This window comes from Podarcis liolepis, assembly GCF_965112155.1.
Source record: "Podarcis liolepis genome assembly, chromosome: 2".
Lineage (NCBI taxonomy): Eukaryota > Metazoa > Chordata > Lepidosauria > Squamata > Lacertidae > Podarcis > Podarcis liolepis.
Genome location: NC_139555.1, coordinates 105,149,992 through 105,172,170, shown reverse-complemented (window position 1 = coordinate 105,172,170; position 22,179 = coordinate 105,149,992). Strand labels below are relative to the sequence as shown.

General features: G+C 45.0%; 1 protein-coding gene across 15 annotated transcripts; it reads left to right on the top strand.

The window, feature by feature from the left end:
- Nucleotides 1-803: 803 nt before the first annotated feature.
- LOC310701816 (uncharacterized protein) lies at nt 804-17,086 on the top strand. Of its 15 annotated transcripts, none has more exons than XM_083493232.1 (5): nt 1,644-1,845; nt 6,785-6,887; nt 7,297-7,400; nt 12,809-13,013; nt 14,667-16,816. In XM_083493232.1, the coding sequence occupies exons 3-5, from the start codon at nt 7,329-7,331 to the stop codon at nt 15,254-15,256; spliced, it is 867 nt and encodes a 288-aa protein (XP_083349358.1). In that variant the 5' UTR covers nt 1,644-1,845; nt 6,785-6,887; nt 7,297-7,328; the 3' UTR covers nt 15,257-16,816. The 15 variants fall into 15 exon arrangements, with proteins under 15 accessions (XP_083349345.1, XP_083349352.1, XP_083349353.1 ...); XM_083493231.1 differs by lacking the exon at nt 1,644-1,845 and adding an exon at nt 3,065-3,806; XM_083493228.1 differs by lacking the exon at nt 1,644-1,845 and adding an exon at nt 3,065-3,962.
- Nucleotides 17,087-22,179: the final 5,093 nt, after the last annotated feature.

Sequence of the window (22,179 nt, the reverse complement as noted above, 5' to 3'; positions counted from 1 at the left end):
GGTCCTAGGCCATATAGGGCTTTAAAGGTTAAAACTTGTTAAGTTGTGGGTGAACATATCAGATGACACAGCGATTCTTCAAACAGCTCTTGTTTATTCACAGGCCAGAACTGAGCTGAACTGAAGGGTTCAGTCAGCCTGCTTATATAGAGCTCCAGTACAACGTAACTGGAACAATTTTCTAAAACTATCCAATCACTGAACGTCACTTTCGATCCCTTATTTGCATAACTATCTACAGTATCCCCCTGTTGGCCCAGGGTGAGAACTTCAGTACATAACAAAACCATCACCTTAAACCTGTGGTCCAAAGGAAAGCAGGGCAATACGTTTGGCATCAGCTTGGAAGGAGGTGTACAAGGCGCCATCCAACCGTCTTAGGGAGTCCACTATGAATTGTGTGGGGTTTACTCCTTAGCTTTTTCTTCTCCCAAAGATATCCCTCAAGGCAGCAGAGGTTTAGGACCAGTGTTTTCCTTCTCCTAGATGGGCTACCTTCTCAGGTTGACGATCCCCATCTGCCCCTCACTTCCTTCTACAGCAAGCGAAGAATCTGCCTTCTTGACCATTGGACCCAGGCTTGGCCTCATCCACTCAATCTGCTACAGCTTGTCTTTGCATGCAGAGGAAGTCCCTAACTCACTGAGGGTTTGAGACCCATGCTTTAAACGTATCTTGCATACGCATTCGCAGTCTCCTCTCTGTCCTCCATGCAAACAAGGAAGCTCAAGGGCATGTTCTAGCCAGCAAAAACAATCAAGGTGGGTGCTACGCAGTCTGGGTGGGGATGAGCGTGGCTGATGTGTAGCTTGGGGAGGGGCTCAAGGGCCAGATGCAGGCGCCAGTGGCCCTCAGCTCCCTCATCCCTGTGCTTAAGGCACAAATCCAGGATACGCGTACAAAAGAGGCGGCTGCTCAGCTCGCAGAAGATGAGCTTCGACATGGATAATTCTGGATGGGACCCAAAGCAATTAAGTTTATTAATGGCTCAGGTTGTCTGGCTGCTTTTGATGGGCCTAGAGTGCATCCTTCACTCAAGAAAGGCATATTGGGGTGGGAGAGACTCCCCGCTTGCCCGCTGCATTGTGAAATGTCAGAGTGTGCCTTTTATATGATATTTGAATTGACTTAAGCCGAGATGGTAGTTCCACAATGGTGTGAAGGAGCTTGCTGTTCCCACGGTAACAAAGAGTTTCTCCTGTCCCTGGGCGATCTGGTAGCTAAGATACCTGCAACCGCTAGGCTCTCCCCTCCTTTTCAGCCCTTCCGCCCTAGGTTGGCTGAAGTGTTTGCGCAAGAGGGGAGGCCATTGCTTTCTAAAGGGAACGGGCCTGGGTGAAGCGCAAGGCAGCACTTGTGCTGTTGACACAGCCCTTGGATGCTTCAATAAGGAAATAACTTATTTGCATGCCACCGAGAGCCCAAACAAACAGTACAAAGCTCTCCCTCCGTCCAGGACCAATCCCAGGCAGGGTCACCCATTTCCATGGGGAACGAAAAGAGGGACCGCAAACTGCTGGCCACAGCTCCTTTGCTCTCCCAACACCTGAGTTCCAACAAACAGAGGAGGCTAAGGACAGGCTGGTAAGCAGAAAGTTCCCTTTCTTAGAGTTCCCTTTCTATTACATTTCAATTTCAGTTCAAGCAAAGGGGGTTGTTGGAGATGGGGCGTGGGCATAGCCAGGATTTATTTTAGGCTTTATGTTGAGAGAGGGGGCAAAACCGAGTTAACTGCGATGCAATTGGTCAGTTGCTTAAGTATTTTTATTTATTTACTTGATTTAGAAAGGCAGATGAATCCCCCCGGCTACATCCATAGTTGGGGAAAAGGATAAGAATCTGAAGGTTGTGATACAAAGGCGACATTCCTGTGCCATCCAGGAGTAGCAAAACTTTCCCTGCATTGCACCTCTGAAAGTGTGTTCAAGGACCATCGGAGGAGAAAACAAAGCACCAAGTGCTGTTTGATTGGCTATCCAAACAATTGGGTGGAACTTTTGCAATGCTGTTAAGCTTTTAAAAAAGAAATTGGGCTGCCTGTTAGCTGGATCGAACAAATTTCAGGATTTTTAAGGACTGGGTAAATCAGGGGTCAGCAAACTTTTTCAGCAGGGGGCCGGTCCACTGTCCCTCAGACCTGGGGGGGGGGGCAGACTATATTTTGAAAAAAGAAACGAATTCCTATGCCCCACAAATAACCCAGAGATGCATTTTAAATAAAAGCACACATTCTACTCATGTAAAAACACCAGGCAGGCCCCACAAATAACCGAGAGATGCATTTTAAATAAAAGGACACATTCTACTCATGTAAAAACATGCTGATTCCCAGACCGTGCACGGGCCAGATTTAGAAGGCGATTAGGCCGGATGCAGCCTCCGGGCCTTAATTTACCATGGGGTAAATTATTTGAGGATAAGGCTATCTGCGGCTGCTAGGCCTGATGGCTATGCTCTGCCTCCACCCTGAGAGGCAGTAATAATGCCCCTGACAGGAGGGGAGGGTGCAATTGTGTTTGGGTCGTGCTAGAGGGGTTCCCATAAGCATCCGGATGGCCCCTGTGAGAACAGGGGGCTAGAGCGGCGGGGCCCCTCTTAGGTTCTCAACCGTTGGGACGAAGCCTCGTGGAGATCTTGCATTTAGTAGGGCTGCAATGTTGAAGCATTGGTTGGTTAGATTAATCAAGTTAAAAGCATTTACTTGACTGAAAAGATGCCCCTGATTAATCGAGGGGGCCTCATCTTACGTTATTAGATTGCAAGTGAACAGGGGTGCCAACTTGAATAAAATATCACCACCACCCCTGCTTAATCAATTGCAAGACACGGAACACACAGATGATTTGAACAGCAATGCCCATCAAGTTGGGGGGGGGGCCCTCGCTTACTCAAATATTTTATTGGGGAGGGTCAAAGGGACTTTGGCCCCTAGGAGTTGGCTCCTATGCAAGTGAAGTGGGCAGCAGATTTTAAATCTATCTATCTATCTATCTATCTATCTATCTATCTATCTATTAGAATTTATAAAATCAGCAGCTGACAAGCACCGCCTTAAAAGACACTTTCTGTTTTCTTTCTCTGTTTGTTGCACTGGCATGTTCTAGAATATTCTATCAGGGTATCTCTTTTGCCAGCCACGAGTCTCACATTCTGCTAGCGTAGCAGAGTTTCTACCATATCCTATAGCCCAGGGGTGGGAAAGCTCTCTCCCACCCCCCTAGTACTTGTGGGCAGCCTTCTAGTGGGGGGCACATGCCAATAGTGGTAATTACTAGATAGAGAGAAACTGGGTAGCACAATTAATGTGGCCCAAACAAATAATTGCTCTGTAAAAGCCATATGACCAATCTATTCATTTTAAGCACCTTGCGGGGGGGGGCCCAATGATTTATATTTGTGCCTGTTTCACATAATCCTAGTTTATAGCTGCTTTGAGTCATTTTTTTTATTTTTGCTTGCCCTTTGTATCTAGGATGCGCTTGGTTAGAAATTCACAGTCACTGCGATAAATACCGGTGCCATTCACGGAACAATGGCAATGGTGGCACCTGATCAGCACAGATATTCTTCGAAGCAGCACCCACCAGCTACACCAGCTTTGGGAATATTGTGGCTGCTTTGGAACGCTGGAAAAAGATAACGGGTGTCTCTGTCGTGAGAAGGAAACAAATTACTGTAGGCTTATCGGTGGATGTCACCTGCTGGCAGGAACGAGATAGGCAGATCAAAAAAAAAGAAAAGAAAAGAAAAAAGGAGAAGTTCACTGGGCTCTGAGCTGGCAGGCAAGGTTGGCAGCTATCAGGAAAGTATGAAAGTTTCAGTGTTCTGGGACACATGAGGCAGGTCCAATGTTGCTGAGTGTCACTGGTTTCCAGGCACTGCTCACCTGTGGCTCCTAGAAGCTATTGGCATGTGGCAGCAGCCACACCTCATGAACGGCTTTGACTGGCCCGCTAACCCAGGTGAGAGTAGCCGATGGGTCTCAAACCCTCGGTGAGTTTCGGACTTCCCCTGCATGTGGAGACAGGCTCTGGCCGATTGAGCAGACAAGACCAATAGTGGGTCCAGTGGTCGAGAAGGCCGTTTCTGCACATGCTGCAGCATAGCTGCCGACTTTTCCCTTTTCTTGTGAGGAATTCTATTCAAAATAAAGGAATTTCCCTTAAAAAAGGGAAAACGTTGACAGCTATGTGCTGCAGAGGGAAGTGAGGGGCAGACTGGGCTCATCAACCTGGGAAGAAGGTAACCCACCTAGGAGAAGGAAAAGTCTGATCGTAAACCTCTGCTGCCTTGTGGGACATCTTCAGAAGAAGAAAAGGCTAAGGAGTAAACTCTACACAAACTTGGAGTGGAGTCCCTAAGACATGGGTAGGCAAACTAAGGCCTGGGGGCCGGATCTGGCCCAATCGCCTTCTCAATCCGGCCTGCGGACGGTCCAGGAATCAGTGTGTTTTTACATGAGTAGAATGTGTCCTTTTATTTAAAATGCATCTCTGGGTTATTTGCAGGGCCTGCCTGGTGTTTTTACATGAGTAGAAAGTGTGCTTTTATTTAAAATACATCGCTGGGTTATTTGTGGGGCATAGGAATCCATTCCCCCCCCCAAATATAGTCTGCCCCCCCCCAAGGTCTGAGGGACAGTGGACCGGCCCCCTGCTGAAAAAGTTTGCTGACCCCTGCCCTAAGATGTTTGGATGGCACCTTGTGCGCCTCCTTCCGGCAACTACTGCAGCCAAGCTAGTGAAAAACGTATTGCTTTCCTTTCCTTTGGACCACATCAGTGAGGCCAAGAAAGGGGGTGGATCTTGTCATCTGAGCAGCCCAGGACCTGCATACACATTGCCTCCCAGGCTTGCACCCCGGGGTAGTCACTTCAGTGCTGCTAATGCAGCGGTTTGACTTCACCCCTGGAGGCGCAATCTATTCTCTCTTGAGGCAGACGGATGCCAACAATTTTGGTGCACAGACTCTGCACCCACCCACCACAGTAGATGAGAGATTCAGAACAGCTTTTGCAGAACTGGTTTCCTTTGGGAGAGAGTATTGGTGCCTTCTGGTTTGTTTGTTTGTTTGTTTGTTTGTTTGTTTGTTTGTTTGTTAGAACCGGCTCATTTTCAGGTTGAGAAGGAATCACTGCAGGCTTCAGGGATTCCAGGAAGCTCCATACATACTTGCTGCTTCTGCCCAGCCTCTGTGGAAAACTAAGACAGGGGGCAGTGGGTGTGGAGGACTCCCTGGTCCTGAATGGGGTAACTCTGCCTCTGAAGGACCAGGTGCGCAGCCTGGGAGTCATTTGGGACTCACAGCTGTCCATGGAGGCACAGGTCAATTCTGTGTCCAAGGCGGCTGTCTACCAGCTCCATCTGGTACGCAGGCTGAGACCCTACCTGCCCGCAGACTGTCTTGACAGAGTGGTGCATGCTCTGGTTATCTCCCGCTTGGACTACTGCAATGCGCTCTATGTGCGGCTACCTTTGAATTTGACCCGGAAACTACAACTAATCCAAAATGAGGCAGCTAGACTGGTGACTGGGAGTGGCCACCGGGACCATATAACACTGGTCCTGAGAGATCTGCATTGGCTCCCAGTACGTTTCCGAGCACAATTCGAAGTGTTGGTGCTGACCTTTAAAGCCCTAAATAGCCTCGGTCCAGTATACCTGAAGGAACATCTCCACCCCCATCGTTCTACCCGGACAATGAGGTCCAGCTCCGAGGGCCTTCTAGCGGTTCCCTTGCTGCGAGAAGCCAAGTTACAGGGAACCAGGCAGAGGGCCTTCTCGGTAGTGGCACCCGCCCTGTGGAACGCCCTCCCACCAGATGTCAAGGAAATAAGCAACTATCCTATTTTTAAAAGACATCTGAAAGCAGCCCTGTTTAGGGAAGTTTTTAATATTTAATGCTGTATTGTTTTTAATACTTGATTGGGAGCAGCCCAGAGTGGCTAGGGAAACTCAGTCAGATGGGCAGGGTACAAATAAAAAATTCATTATTATTTATTATTATTAAGGGCAGAATCCTGCACTGCGGATATGCCAACTGAGGGGCTATAGGAGGAATGTGGGACCCAGAATTGGCTGGGGACGCTGGAAATTGTAGTCTAAAACATTAGGAAGGGTCCAGGTTGATGAAGGCTAGCCTGTAGAATATGGTGGAAGACTTGTTAATAATTATAATCATAATCATTTATTACTTACTTTGGGTGGCTTCCATCAGAATATTAAAAACATGATAAAATATCAGACATTAAAAACTTCCCTAAACAGGGCTGCCTTCTGATGTTTTCTAAAAGTCAGACAGTTGTTTATTTCTTTGACATCTGATGGGAGGGCATTCCACAGGGCGGGCGCCACTACCGCCAGAAGGCCCTTGGCACTGTACCTCAGTGTTCAGGCTAAATGATGGGGGTGAAGATGCTCCTTCAGGTATTCTGGGCCGAGGCCAGCAATGTTGTTTTAGAAGATTTACACCCCGCTTTTCAGCTAGAATCCTCAAAGAAGCTAGCAAGATTTATAAAACACAACAGAGATGCCCCAAGAACCACATATTCTCTTACGTACAAACTAAAACAACCAACCCCGCAGAACCAGCAGTGCCACAACAATTCCACAGCCCCACAATCTTTCCAAAAATACATATGCATATTTGCATAAGCAGCATTAATCTGCCTGATTTCTTTGAGTCCTAGGATCTGTGAAACAATTGGGAGTACTTTGTTTTGGAAACTGGATATTTTTAGACCTTCCTTTTAATCTGTCTTCCCACACACTTGGTTCCCCTCCAGTTATCCGAGTGCACACACTCCTGGCCTTGAAAGGACGATGACTAACTGCACATCACTGCCTCCCCTTTTCTTTTCTGTGGATCCCTGTATAAAAATAAAACAGGTAAAGATAAATACTGGGGATTGCATCCGACGTTAGACCCACTGAATATAATAGACACAATCAACTTAGATTAATTAATTTCATCGGGTCTGCAGGGCTTTCATACCACTTTAAACAGTTTGGGAACTGTAGTTTAATAGGGGTGTTGAGAATTGTTAGAAGCTTCCTATTCCCTTTTCAGAGATCCAATTGTCAGATCTGCTTGGGAAGAAGGATTGATTGGTTAAACCACTTCTGGGAGGGGAACAGGAGTCTCCTCTGAGCACCCTTAAACTACAACTCCCAGAATTCTTTGCAGGAAGCCACAACTGTTTAAAGCGGTATCATAGTTGTGAATGTGGACCGTGAGTCCCCTTGATACAGTTTCGGCTCAATGGCCACCTTCCCGTTCTTTTCCTATAACATGTAGATTGGATGAAGCCGCTTCTGTGGTGACAGGAAATGGACACGGACAATTTAGCCGCAAGCCTCCAGCTCACCACCGAGCAAAAGAACAAGGAAGCACCGCCTGAGGTATGAGCAAAACCCACACATTCGCTTGTCAAACCCTCGTTTCATCAATGCTCCATGTGGACTGACTATTATTAATCACCACCTGCTTTTCAGAGGGCAAAGTGCCTGTTTCAAAACATCCTTGTGGAAGTGGTGTCTCTCATTTTGCAGATAAAGGAACTGGAGTTTACACCCAGAGACCTAGAGCAGGAATTAGGCCTTGCATCTCTCGGTCACAAAACCGAGGTCCACTCTTAGTTTGCACGTGCTGAGTGCAAAGAGGGATTTACACCACAGCTGGGGTTTAGACCAAACAACTGCACTGGATGAAATAGCACCCACTAACTTGGGCAAAATGACCCCATATACAGTGGTACCTCGGGTTACATATGCTTCAGGTTACATACACTTCAGGTTACAGACTCCGCTAACCCAGAAATATTACCTCAGGTTAAGAACTTTGCTTCAGGATGAGAACAGAAATTGTGCTCTGACGGCGCAGTGACAGCAGGAGGCCCCATTAGCTAAAGTGGTGCTTCAGGTTAAGAACAGTTTCAGGTTAAGAACGGACCTCCGGAATGAATTAAGTACTTAACCCGAGGTACCATTGTACTTGAAACCTTACATAAGCACTAGCTAGATTAGCAAGGAAATTCATCCAGGTACGGAGACTCAATGTGCCTAAATGGGAAGGAGAGGCAGGCTAGGAGTGGAGTGCAGTAGTCTTGTTCATGGTCTGTATTTTTTAAGCTCAGTGGCAAAGAACCTGTCTTGGAGAGCTTCTGCCAGTCAGAGTTTACCGTACTGGGTTGGTTGAACCAACGGTTTGACAGTGCAAGGCAGATTCATATGATATGAGCTGGTTGCACACAGACACACAACCCTCCAAGTGTACAAGGAGCAAGGGTGTTGTCTGTGGGCTGCAAAGGAGAGCTATATGCATGGGACGCTTTCTCCAGGTGCCAACTCTGACATCATTCCCAGCCAGGTAGGGGGCTTGCTGTTTGGTTTTATGAAGCGTTATCAAGCTATGTTGGAGTGGATTGTTTTACAGGGAAGGAAAATATACAGTAAATGTGAAAGCATATGTGGTTTTGTATTTCATGTACGGTATATCAGCTGTACACTGTGTATCGCCTTGAGATTACGGTATTTACGGAAGGCGATGAATTAATCACCATTAATTGTTATTATCGCCAATAATGCCACATGTAAAAGTTTGGTTAACCAAGCTGGAAGTGTGAATGGGTCCAGGCCGGCAAGCAAATTCTCTTGGCAGCCATTGTTAGTCCAAATGCACTCCAGAAGCAGGCCTGTGAAAGGAGAGGCAGCTGGATAGGACAGGCCATCCAAATACAGTGGTACCTCGGGTTACATACGCTTCAGGTTACAGACTCCGCTAACCCAGAAATAGTACCTCGGGTTAAGAACTTTGCTTCCGGATGAGAACAGAAATTGTGCTCCGGTGGCACGGCGGCTAAAGTGGTGCTTCAGGTTAAGAACAGTTTCAGGTTTAGAACAGGCATCCGGAACGAATTAAGTACTTAACCTGAGGTACCACTGTAATAAAATTGCTCTTGACAAATAGGTGATGAGGTTGAATGATAGAATTAAAATAACTATATGTACACAATGAAGTGGAGAGGACAAACCAAAGCGGCGGCTTTTTATAAAACCTGACACCACAGCGCTGCTGCTGGGAATGACATGTTGACTCAAATAATGTTTGCCACACAGGTTTCCGCCTACCTAATGGAGCTATTGCTAAGTAGCCATATTTTCTTCCGGTTGCCTAATTATTATAATTATCACAGCGTTATAATTGTTCTGATTATGATCATTATAAGCGCGTGTCAGGGTTCAGGATGTCCTACGATTCTTGTCTTGTGTTCTCTGATGTGCAGGACTTTGTTGGTTGTTGTGTATCCGCTACAGATGTTCAGCTGAGCTGTCAGGCTCACCGCAGGAAACAATTGTGTAGCGGAGGTAGCTTTTACTTAGCATACACAAGCACACACACAATATACGCACACTATTTACAGTCGCTACAAGAAGTTCCACTCTTTGAGCCTGGAGAGGATGCCAGTTTATGAAATCAATGCTGAGACAGAGTCGGCATAGCAAGTGCAAAATCATAGAATCATAGAATCATAGAGTTGGAAGAGACCACAAGGGCCATCGAGTCCAACCCCTTGCCAAGCAGGAAACACCATCAGAGCACTCCTGACATATGGTTGTCAAGCCTCTGCTTAAAGACCTCCAAAGTAGGAGACTCCACCACACTCCTTGGCAGCAAATTCCACTGTCAAACAGCTCTTACTTTCAGGAAGTTCTTCCTAATGTTTAGGTGGAATCTTCTTTCTTGTAGTTTGGATCCATTGCTCCGTGTCCGCTTCTCTGGAGCAGCAGAAAACAACCTTTCTCCCTCCTCTATGTGACATCCTTTTATATATTTGAACATGGCTATCATATCACCCCTTAACCTCCTCTTCTCCAGGCAGAGGCTAACAAAGTCCTGCAACTGCCAAGAGTCCTTCGAGTCCAAGAAGCCTTGCAAGTCGTCCATTTTCTCTCAGACAAGCTCTTCTCAAAGCCCTACACATTTTCACAGGTTATTTCCAAGAGTTTCCAGTCTCCCAACAGATTATCCTGTACTCCACAACAATGAATGCTGTAATTTGAGTCCTTATCTACCCAGTGCTATGTGCTATTTTGTCCAGCGACTCAGATAAGACAGTCACAAGATGCCTGCAGCTGTACTGTGGAAGGGGGGGAAACACCCTTTCTGCAGGATGGTGGAGAATTAACCATTTTTTCACTTTCCTTAACAGTCATGAGCATGTACAGTCATACCTCGGGTTGCGAACGCTGCAGGTTGTGTGTTTTCGGGTTGTGGACACGCCAAACCTGGAAGTACTGGAACGGGTTCTTCTGGGTTTCGGCGTTTGCGCATGCGCAGAAACACAAAATCACATTTTGCACATGCGCAGAAGCGCCAAATCGCATCATGCACATGCACAGACGCAGCGCTGCGGGTTGCGAACGTGCCTCCCGCACGGATCATGTTCGCAACCCAAGGTTCCACTTAATATGCCTTGTACAGTCTTCTTCTTCTTCTTCTTCTTCTTCTTCTTCTTCTTCTTCTTCTTCTGCGATCAGTCGTAGCCGAGTAAGATTGTCTTCCATAAACACGGTTTTAACAATGAATCCGTAAGTGACTGTGGAGGCCAATTCTGGATCCACACATCCTTGCACAGTGGGGACATTGGTTTCCGGGCGGGAGTTGATAATCCAGTCAGGGGAAAAGGGAGGCGGACTATGTTTAGGGCACCTTTTCTAGCCCCTCCCCTTTTCGGGGTGAGCAGAGCGGATCCTAAAAAGGGCTTCTCAGTCATGGATACAGCTGCCAAGCTGCTCAACTGCCTCATTTCTTGAGTCAGAACGACTGAATCTGTATCCACCGCCCATGTGCAGGTTCATGACTAGGGTCTTCCAGATTTCACAATCCTGCCCCTGTTACCATTTGTCGATCGACATGGGCCTTTTGGGGTTTGGGTTGGATTTTTGGAAGATGCCTGTGCATGAATTTGTTTTATGTGTGTAGATCAGTGCCGCTGACCAACACACAGTCTCCGCATTAGGGCTCTGTTCCGATGGCGTGAAGTAGTCACAACAAACCGATAGATTCCTATCTGCTGCAGCCTTCATCCGCCTTCACAACCGTTGTAACATACTGCTTGTTATCATCCGCCCGTTCTGCTGTTGAGGACTTCTTGGGTCATTCTTTGTCTAGCTCCTTCCCTTTGACCTTACCGCCTTGGGTGACCCTGCTGGGAGTACGAGATTCCCGATGGCTTTGCTCACAAGGGACATAGAAACATGCAAGCCCACTCACCATGACAAAGTGATGATCCAGCGAGTGGGGGTATTCACCATGTCACACCTTATGCTGGGAGTTGTGTTGTCCTGGCATAAGATAGGGTTGTCATACGTCTGGACATAGCTGGGATTCACCCATCGAAAATGGCATCTGGGTGAAATTTTCAAAAATCAGTTAAAATGTCCAGGGAAAACCCAGGCAATATGCCAGCTCATATCGGAAGTGTCCGGATTTTCACTTCTTGAAATACTGTATGGCAGTTCTGGCATAAGATACTTAAGTTGTGCATCTACAGTGGTACAATTATACGAGACCAAAAATGGTGTGACCAGATGACTTAACATCCTGCTCATCATTCCAGGATCGTGACTATCCCTGTAACACAACAGCCATCTTGACGAGACCATAGCATCAGGGTGCAAAGGTGCAATTGCACTCCTGTTATAGTTGCACCTTGGATATCGAATGCCCTGGAATTCAGACATTTTGGCTCCCAAACACCGCAGACCCAGAAGTGATTGTTCTGGTTTGCAAATGTTCTTTTGGAACCCGAACCTTTGACAGGGCTTTTGCAGCTTCTGATTGGCTGCAGGAGCTTCGTGCAGGCAACTAGAAGCCGCGATTTGGTTTTTGAATGTTTTGGAAGTTGAATGGACTTCTGGAACTGATTCCGTTCCGTTCGACTTCCAAGGTACAACTGTACATTGAAAGTCTCCGTGGAATCAGTAAATGAGTTTAGGTTTAGAGCAGAGAGTTGAATAGAGACAAAGAAGATTCCACCTAAACATTAGGAAGAACTTCCTGACAGTAAGAGCTGTTTGACAGTGGAATTTGCTGCCAAGCAGTGTGGTGGAGTCTCCTCCTTTGGAGGTCTTTAAGCAGAGGCTTGACAACCATATGTCAGGAGTGCTCTGATGGTGTTTCCTGCTTGGCAGGGGGTTGGACTCGATGGCCCTTGTGGTCTCTTCCAACTCTATGATTCTATGATTCTATGATTCTATGAAAGGTACACCATGATCAATAGCTCACACCCAGTACTGATTCAGGACTTTGAGCTAACAATCATTTCTTGTTCAGTGTTACTAATTCCCAGCTACCCCTCTCCCAAATTGTTTTCCCTTGTCAGCTACCTCCCATATTCCTCAGCCTTGTAGCAGACCCCCCCCCAAATTGTGGGAACTGTAGTTTCCCCCAAGAGCTACAATTCCCAGCACCCAAAACAAATGATGGTGTTTCCTGCTTGGCAGGGGGTTGGGCTCGATGGCCCTTGTGGTCTATTCCAACTCTATGATTCTATGATTCAAATTACAGCTTCCAAAAAAATCATGGGAACTGTAGTTTCCCCCAAGAGCTACAGTTCCCAGTACCCGAAACAAATTACAGCTCCCAAGATTCTTGGAGAAGTCAGGTGCTTTAAATGTGTGTTGGATGTGCTTTAAATGTATGGCATGGATCTGCCATTGGTTAATTGGAAAAGTAGCAGTATTATTTGTTGGCTTTGAGAAGTCATGTTTCCCCTCCTCATCCTGGCTTCTTATTTTCCCTTTAGTTGAGCCCTGTACCTCATTCTGAAGGCACCTCAAAATATGATGAAGATTTTTTCTCTGGGCTAAGCCCAGAAGAGAAGGAATGTCTAGAGAACTTGCTGCAGACAATTGACTCCTTGGATGAGGATCTTTTAGATGATGATGAAGAAGAAGAAGAAGAAGAAGAAGAAGAAGAAGGTAGTCATCAGGAACTGACAGAACCACTAGGTGAGATGAAATCAAACCCGTTAACAAAGATTTGTGGACGTCTTCTAGAAATGTAGAACTACAACTCCCATCATCCCTAGCAAACATAGCCAATGGCCAGGAATTATGGGAGCTGTAGTTCAGCAACATCTGGAGGACCAAAGCCCCCCAGCCCTGATCTACAGCACGTAGGCCAGCTGGCTGGTGTAGCGAGGTCCATTCTCATGTGGCTTCCTGCAGCTGTGGTTTGGCTGGTGATTTTCATTTAACACATTAAAATCAACACCTTCTTACTTCTCTGCCCCCACATCCCATGCTCACTGATGCCTACAGTCCTTCCTGTTGCTTGACTGTGTGAGGGGGTATATTTCTGCTCCTCTACTGCCTCCTAGGCCCCCAGTAGCACACTGCCTTCCAGTCAAACTAGTGGGAATGACGTTTTTGGTGTTCCATGCCTAATCTTTAATCCTTAGCACTTAGAATGGCAACTGCCAACTTCAGCCCACATACACAGTGGATGGCTGCATCTCTGTCGCACACACATGGCCCCAAACATGGATATTTCCCCATTAAATCAGCTTTCCCCGGCCTGGTGTCCTCCACATCTTTTGAACTACAACTCCCATCATCCCCAGCAAGTCAAGTGGCAATGGGCAGTGATGATGGGAATTGTAGTCCCAAACCTTTGGAGGGTACCAGTTTTGGGAATCCTGCTTTAGATCTGAAATCCAGTCATCATCGCCCCTCTGCTTTCTGCCTTCATGCTTGATGTGCTTACTGCGGGAACCATTGGTGTAGCATTCGCATAGCTGCAGCAAATGCATTTGCCACAACCATTGCGTTGGGGTGGACCATATCTGGCTGGGCTGGAAGGGAGAGAGTTCTTTTTTAAAAAAATATATATTTATTGCAATTTTTAAACAACATACAAAATACCATCACCATATAGCAAATAGAAAAGATCAGAATAGGATTATAGAAAAAAGAAAGAATAAGAAAAGAAAATAAGAATAAAATAACTTTGTTCATAAATTGTATTTTCATAATCTTTAGACTTCCTCACATCCCCCTTCCCTGCGTTCTCAGTCATATGGTTATATGCAGCAATTTGTTACCTTACTTTCATTCTTATTTTATAGATCTCAAATATTATGTTCCAACTTTTAAATGATTTTATCATAAGTTAAACTACTTGATTTAAACATAATATTACTTCCGATTCCATCATTTCCTTAAACATCACTTATTCTCATATATCTTACAATAAAGTTTACTGCTGCCGTGTTTCTTTTAATCGTGCATTCTCCTAACATTCATACAGTTTATAGTGTTTCTGTAAATAGTCTCTAAATTTTTCCCAGTCCTCTTCCACCGTCTCTTCTCCCAGGTCTTGAATTCTGCCAGTCATTTCAGCCAGTTCCATATAGTCTATCAGTTGCGTCTGCCATTCTTCCAGTGTGGGTAAATCTTGGGTCTTCCAGTACTTTGCGATGAGTATTCTTGCTGCTGTTGTTGCATACAGGGAGAGAGTTCTTAAGGAAACCTCCAACCTCTTTCCTTAGAATCATAGGATTGTGGAATTGGAAGGAATCCACAAGGTTGATCTAGCAGTGCAGGAATCTCAGCTGAAGCAGTTGTGACGGCTTTCCTCACTCATGTTGGTTGTGTGTGCAGGTGCTGAGGACCAATGCAAAGACGGTGTTGACTCCAGGATGCAGCAAAGTACGCCTGTGGAGGCAGCCTCAGCCAGGCCCGGTTCTCCTCACCCTGCCCTTTCCAAGATTAAAATGAACAAGCCCCTTTCGGAGGAATCAGCTGACATCACTCTGAGGAGGAGCAGGCCCAACCCTTCTTCTCCCAAAGCCAGAGGGCCTCATAGATGGGCGGAATCTCACCCTGCTTACTTCAGGAAGTTTGACACAATAATGAGGTCAGGGGTCAACGTCCAAGAGCTTCGCTCTCGCTTCCTCCACCACCTTGACAGCTCCACAGCTGTCAGAGGGCCAACAGAGGATGCTGCGGGAACAGATAAGCAGCCATTGCCATTTCCTGGAGGCCAGAGGTCCCCTAGGGATGAAGCCCTGCAGAAGCTGGGCCTCTTCCAGAGAATTTCTAGTGTTCCAAATATGAAAAGTCCTCTGGGGCCCACGGTGGGCCAGCATGCCCAGGATTCACAGGCCGAAAGTCTGAACCACATGGGAATGGCAGGCTCCATCAACACCATGGAAAAGCCTGTGAAATATTGCACACACCCCAATCTCTGAGAAGTGAGAGACTCCAGGCGTTCCAGCCCTGACCCAGGTTTTGGTTTCCTTGGAATGAAAGCCAGTGGAGACTGGTGTCTTTAGGATGTGTGGTTTTATTTGCACATGTATATACAACCTAAGCATAGGATGGAGGGACTCACAGCATTAACAGTCCAACAGATCTTGCTTCCCCATTAGGTTTCCAGAGAAGACCCAAAGTGACCAGTTTGGGCCCCACGCACAGAGCAAGACCTGTCTCTGTCTCTCCAGCTTCCAGCCTCAGGTAAAACTCACCCACCAGAGCCAACTCCCCTGGCTTACCGCTCCCCTTCCTAGGACGACATGGCATGCAGCCAGGTGAGGTGGGAAATGGCCCACCCATTTGTATCTATGGCAGTCTCTTAGGACATGTAAATGACGGTGCTTCAGGGCCGGATTAGGACCTTTAGAGGCCCTGGACACTTAAAAGGTTTTGGTGCCCCCTTACATATCTAATTCAAAACATAAACAATGATAAAACCGTAAAATTAACTTTTATTTTTTGAAATGAAATGAAGCCTACAGTAATATGGAAAGCAATGTTTATTTTTGTATACTTCCACTTTATTTATATTTGAAAAAAATTCTCCTGTGTTTTCCAATGCAAAGTGTTTGATCAGATCTTCATTCAATAATCATTAATCCCTATTTTTACTATGTTGTTATTATTATTTTTATTGTATATGTTTTTCCCCCCAATTATTTTGGAGGCTTTTTTTTGTGGAACCTGGTTCAGCGACACCATTTGGTCCATGGTAAATCCAGCAATGGGAATTTCCCATGGTGCCCCTCTTCCCTTGATGCCCTAAACACACCCGTATTTTGCTTAATGGTTAATCTAGCCCTGCAGGTGCTTAACAGTCCAGCCAAGGCCATTATGTTGTCTGACCAGTTCAGCGGCCTCTTCTACTTGATTCTAAACCTCCCCAGTGACAGGATCGCTGGTTCAGAAGAGACTCTCGACCATCCCCAAGACTGACCCCCTACAAACCTACGGCAATAACAATGGCTACTGTTCAAGTACAGGTACTTTCTTAGGTGTGGTTGGGCCAAAAGCGGGGTTGCAGAAAGAAAACAGACCTGCAGAGTCCCTTAAGGCTCTTTGCAAACCCCATCCATTAGCTGAGAAAACAAAAGGCATGGGCTCCTCTAGTGTCGAAGAGAAACTTCCAAGTTGCTTCTGCATACACTGAACTGCCTCCTTCTGCAAGATAGCCTGTAATTAGTGCAGAGGGGGAACTCAGTAAGCAAGACACAATGTATGCTAACACATTTGATATTTTTAGACTTTCTCATCCTTAAGGAGCTACTCCCTGATAGTCCGTTGAGGTGGGCAGTGTGAAAGTGTTGGATTTCATTGCTAGACTTCACGATGCCTGACATGTTTAGTGTTGATTTTTGTTCTGTTTTCATTTTGCATGTGTTCTTACCCATCTACCGTTGGTTAGCCTTCCAGTCCAGAGAGTTGTGTGCAACTTGGTTACCTCCTTCTTCTTGTGGAATAATAAAATCTGCAATCGATTTAGCTTCTGATTTGTTCTTATGTGGAGATTGTATTTAACACAAGGGATTCTCTATCATTAATTGGTACATATGGGTGGCAGAAATCAGAAGTAAAGGTAAATGTCCTTAGTCCAGTTGTTTTATTTGTAATTAAACACACAGGAGAAAGAGATTAGCCTGGCTAATATGAAGATATTCAGGTTTTTCTTTACTTCTGCTTTTTGTCTTATGAGGACCCACATATTGTAATTAGTGCTAGAGATAAAGGTAAAGGGACCCCTGACCATTAGGTCCAGTTGTGGCCGACTCTGGGGTTGCAGCGCTCATCTTGCTTTATTGGTCGAGGGAGCCTGCATACAGCTTCCGGGTCATGTGGCCAGCATGACTAAGCCACTTCTGGTGAACCAGAGCAGCGCACGGAAACAATGTTTACCTTCCCACCGGAGTGGTACCTATTTATCTACTTGCACTTTGACGTGCTTTCGAATTGCTAGGTTGGCAGGAGCTGGGACCGAGCAACGGGAGCTCACCCCGTCGCAGGGATTCAAACTAATGACCTTCTGGTTGGCAAATCCTAGGCTCTGTGGTTAACCCACAGCGCCACCCGCATCCCTTAGTGCTAGAGATACATCCATGTAATTTATAATTTTTACATGTTCAAAAGGAATTATGGAATTGTAGAGTTGGAAGAGACCTTGAGGGTAACACAATCCAACCAGCTGCAATGCAGGAATCTCAGCTAAAGTATCCATGACAGATAGCCATCCAACCTCTGCTTAAAAACCTCCAAGAAAGAAGAGTACAACATCTTTCAGGGGTATCCGTTCCACTGTCAAACACCTCTTACCACCAGAAGGTTTTTCCTGATGTTTGGTTGGAATCTGCTTTTTTGTAATTTGAATCCCTTGGTTTTGGTCCTACCTTCCAGAGCAGGAGACAACAAGCTTGCCCCATCGTCCACGTGACAAACCTTTAGATAATTGAAGACGGAGAGCACAATATTTATATATTCAATACATTCTTACTCCAAGCAATCTTTGGTGCAATTTGATTATCTTTTTGCACCTAGCAAGTCTAATCCAATTAACTTCCCAATTTGTTTGTTTCATTTATTTTTTATTTATTTATTTAAAATATTTTTATTAAAGTTTCCTTGGTTTGCAAAGGTATCCGCAACGTCTCATTTTTCAAGTTGCATTTTCCATAGGTCAGTTTCATTTGCCCTTCATTCAAAAAGCTCAGGGGTGGAATAAATTGTCCTCCCCTCCGTTTTACCCTCGCAACAACTCTGTGAGATGAGATAAGCTGAATGATGTGCACGTTCACTTACTGCAGCCTTTGTCTGCATGAAACCTTCGCCATTTCATCTTAATAGTGTAAACCTGTGCATGTTTACTCAAAGGTAATTCCCACCGTGTTTAGGACTCCAGCCTGAGAGTACAAACAGCAGACACTTTCTTCTCCTCCACACTTTTATTTAATGTGCAGCAGCAAAAGAACTCTGGTGAACTCAAACGCTCACTTCAGTGGTCTAATTTTTGCATATACAGTCGTACCTTGGTTTGCAATCATTTTGGATTACAAACCACGTCAAACCCGGAAGTGTGTGTCCCTTTTTTTGGATTACAACCCTTGGGGGGGCGTGTTATGTACTGAAGTTCTCACCCTGGGCCAGCAGGGGGATACTGTAGATAGTTTTCACTCAGGTCCAAATATGCAAATAAGGGATTGAAAGTGACGTTCAGTGATTGGATAGTTACAGAAAGTGGTTACTGTTGCGTTGTAGTGGAGCTCTATATAAGCAGGCTGGCTAAACCCTTCAGTTCTGTTCTGTTCTGTTCTGGCCTGTGAATAAACAAGAGCTGTTTGAAGAATCACTGTGTCGACTGATATGTTCACCCACAACTTAACAGGGGGGAGGCCCCATTGGCGAAAGCACGCTTTGGGTTACAACCTGTTTTGGTTTACAACCGGACCTCTGGTACACATTATGGTTTTAAACCAAGGTACCACTGTAACTTAAAACCATAGTTCAAAATAAACTATAGGTACTTACTGACTTTACTGTAGAATTGCCACTCCTTACCCTGTATAAAGTGAGTGAACGTTGACATTACATAAGAATATTGGCATATACCTATCATAGTTATGTAACCTAAAGTGGCAGAACACTGAGTGTGCAATGCTATAAAAAAAAACCCAATCTCTAGACTCTAGATGCACCATGGGCTCCTTTGGAAAGAAGGGTAAGATAGAAATTTAATAAAATAAATTTATGTTGATAATGCACTTCACCTCTTCCTTCAGCACTCCCAGAAAGAAAGAAACTAAGACTGTCTATGTGCTATGTCCTAATGTTTTGTTTAGGGGGAAACTAACAAGGAGTGCTGGTTTGCACATAACTCTGGTAAGCATCCTGTCCTGAAAATATGTCCCATATAATGTCACGTAGTTTATCTATAAAAGGTATTATTCAACTGCTTTTGAATTTACTCTGTCTTTTGTTATATTAGGTGGAGGCAACTTGAGAATCCAGGGTATTTGCAACCCTTTGAACCACCAAATACTGTAAAAGAGAGTCCATAAAAAGGGAGCCCAGTGTATGAGTCAATGGGTCTACTTTGAGTAAATTTAATAAATAAATAAATAAATAGTCCAGTAGCAGACCAACTTAAGAGACCAACTAAGTTTGTTCTTGGTATAAGCTTTCGTGTGCATGCACACTTATTCAGAAAGATTTGAGTCGATTTAGTTGGCGACAACCCTTAAACTACACAACACCCTTTTGTTTTATACCAGCCTGGCAAAAATACAGTTAGCATTATAACATTTTGAAATGTTCTGTTACAGGCTCATGTTTGTGTTTTATGGTTTCCCATGTATATTAAATGTCTTTTTCTATTAACATCTGAATTCTACTCTGGTATGAATAAAGGTAAAGGTAAATGGGACCCCTGACCATTAGGTCCAGTCGCAGACGACTCTGGGGTTGCGGTGCTCATCTTGCTTTATTGGCTGAGGGAGCCGGCGTACAGCTTCTGGGTCATGTGGCCAGCATGACTAAGCCGCTTCTGGCAAACCAGAGCAGTGCACGGAAACACCGTTTACCTTCCCGCCGGAGTGGTACCTATTTATCTACTTGCACTTCGTGCTTTTGAACTTCTAGGTTGGCAGGAGCTGGGACCGAACAACGGGAGCTCACCCTGTTTCAGAGATTCGAACCTCCGACCTTCTGATCAGCAAGCCCTAGGTTAAATTCCACTGCATTGTTGCATCTAACATGTTGCTTAGGCTGTACAACTGATGTGCCTTCAAAGCTGGAAATTATCCCATGCAAACAAAAAGGGCAAACAGAACAAAATGTCTCATGTCACCTTAAAGGCCAGATCGTTTATAGTGATGTAAGCTTTTGTGGACTAGAGTCCACGTTATCAAATGCATGATGTCCTAAATTGCTCACATATATTCATATTAGTGGAGGAATTGTAAATAGTGAAGTCAGGGAAATTACTTTTTTGAAGCAAAAGCAACAAAGATCCTTGTGGCAGCTTAGGTAAAGGTAAAGGGACCCCTGACCATTAGGTCCAGTCGTGGCCGACTCTGGGGTTGCGGCACTCATCTCACTTTATTGGCCGAGGGAGCCGGCGTACAGCTTCCGGGTCATGTGCCCAGCATGACTAAGCCGCTTCTGGTGAACCAGAGCAGCGCACAGAAACACCGTTTACCTTCCCGCCGGAGCGGTACCTATTTATCTACTTGAATTTTTACATGCTTTCGAACTGCTTAAAGACTAACAAATATATTATGGCAAGCTTCTGTAGGCTAGAGTTAGGAATTCATTAGCTGAATTAATTTTTATATCCTGGGCTATAAATTCATATAGACATGGTTGCTGGGTGTGTGTGTGTGTGTGTGTGTGTGTGTGTGTACGAAAAAAGGAAGTTCAGAGGGACAAACTGAGAGAGACTATTAGCTCATGCCTGTGCCTTGTGAATCATCACTGTTAAGTACTTTATTATCACTGTGCGTTGGTTTTGCGCATTTCATTTCCCTCCTGCTTCACCTTTAACAATCCCTCTCTTTCGCAAGCCACGCTCCTCTGAATTTTACAGTGCAGTTCGCCAGCCAAGTAATGGGCACAACAAATAGGCATACCCCAGATAAAGTGCGCTTAAAAACGCACATCTTCATAAAAGTAATATTAAAAAATGTATTATATTAGGGAAAGTTGCTTTGCAAAAATGTGTTTATTAAGCAAGATTGCATAAGGTAAATGTGCGCATTAGGAAATATTTGCACTAAGATGGTGGTGAGTTTTCCTAAGGACTACGCAGAGAGAGAGAGATATGCAGAAATGTGGAGAGCTGAAAACTGGAAAAATGTGAAACAGATAATCCGAAGTTGACAGTTTTGCCCACCCCTAAGTGGCTGACCTTACTAGGTCTTGAAATAGTATTACCTTAGTAGATATAGATACAATAACTGATATCTCGGCTTCTTGCAAGTGTCAAGTCGCTGCATTTTTGTCTCTCTTCTGTAGCCTATTGCTGCTGGTGAGTTGCTGTGCTCAGTAGTAAAACAAACATGCTTTGCACACAGATTATCTCAAAATTCAATCCCTGATATATTGGGTCAAAAATGGGAAGGACATCTGGCTGTATCTCTGGAAAGCCACTGACAGACAGAGAGTAGATTTTTGTGTGAAAGGGCTGTGATGTCTGTTCTGGTACTGTACCTTTAAGTGTTAACTGAATCTAATTTCTCCCCCACCGCTAGATAAAATTGAGTCTGGTACCCTCTAACAATCTCATGCATGTGGAAACCGCTGGATGAATAAAACTGACTCTTGAATTGAAATAAAAATTATCCAGTCCAAAAATATGGTTCAAAAAGCTTTACTCACAGAACTTAACTTTAAACAATTTTAAACAAATAAAATTACATTCACTTAGTTGCTTATTCCTTACACAACTCCCCACACGAGGCATAAAAACTTAGGTTACAAATAACTTGCATTCTGAGCTAAAATCAGAGCTCCAGCTCTTATCTGTTGCAGTCTCTTTCAGCCTCAGGCTGTTTTGCTGGAGATAGAGAAAGTCACATCCATTCTCTTCAGCAGCTTAGAACAAAGAGACGCAGCACCCAACATGGATGCCTATGAGTTAGCATATACATAGACCTGAAATACAATCCTTTTCATGGGACTGCGAGCTGATGACCCTGTGACTAAGCCACAGAGATACATCCCCACTAATGATTAACCAGGTAGGCTCTTCTCTAACTTCATGGAAATTTCCAACCATACTCCACAATATACCATACAGACGCATTATATATCTCCAGTTTCAATGTGCATTAAACAGTCATACTTAACACCCTCATCTAGACAGAGGCTAGTT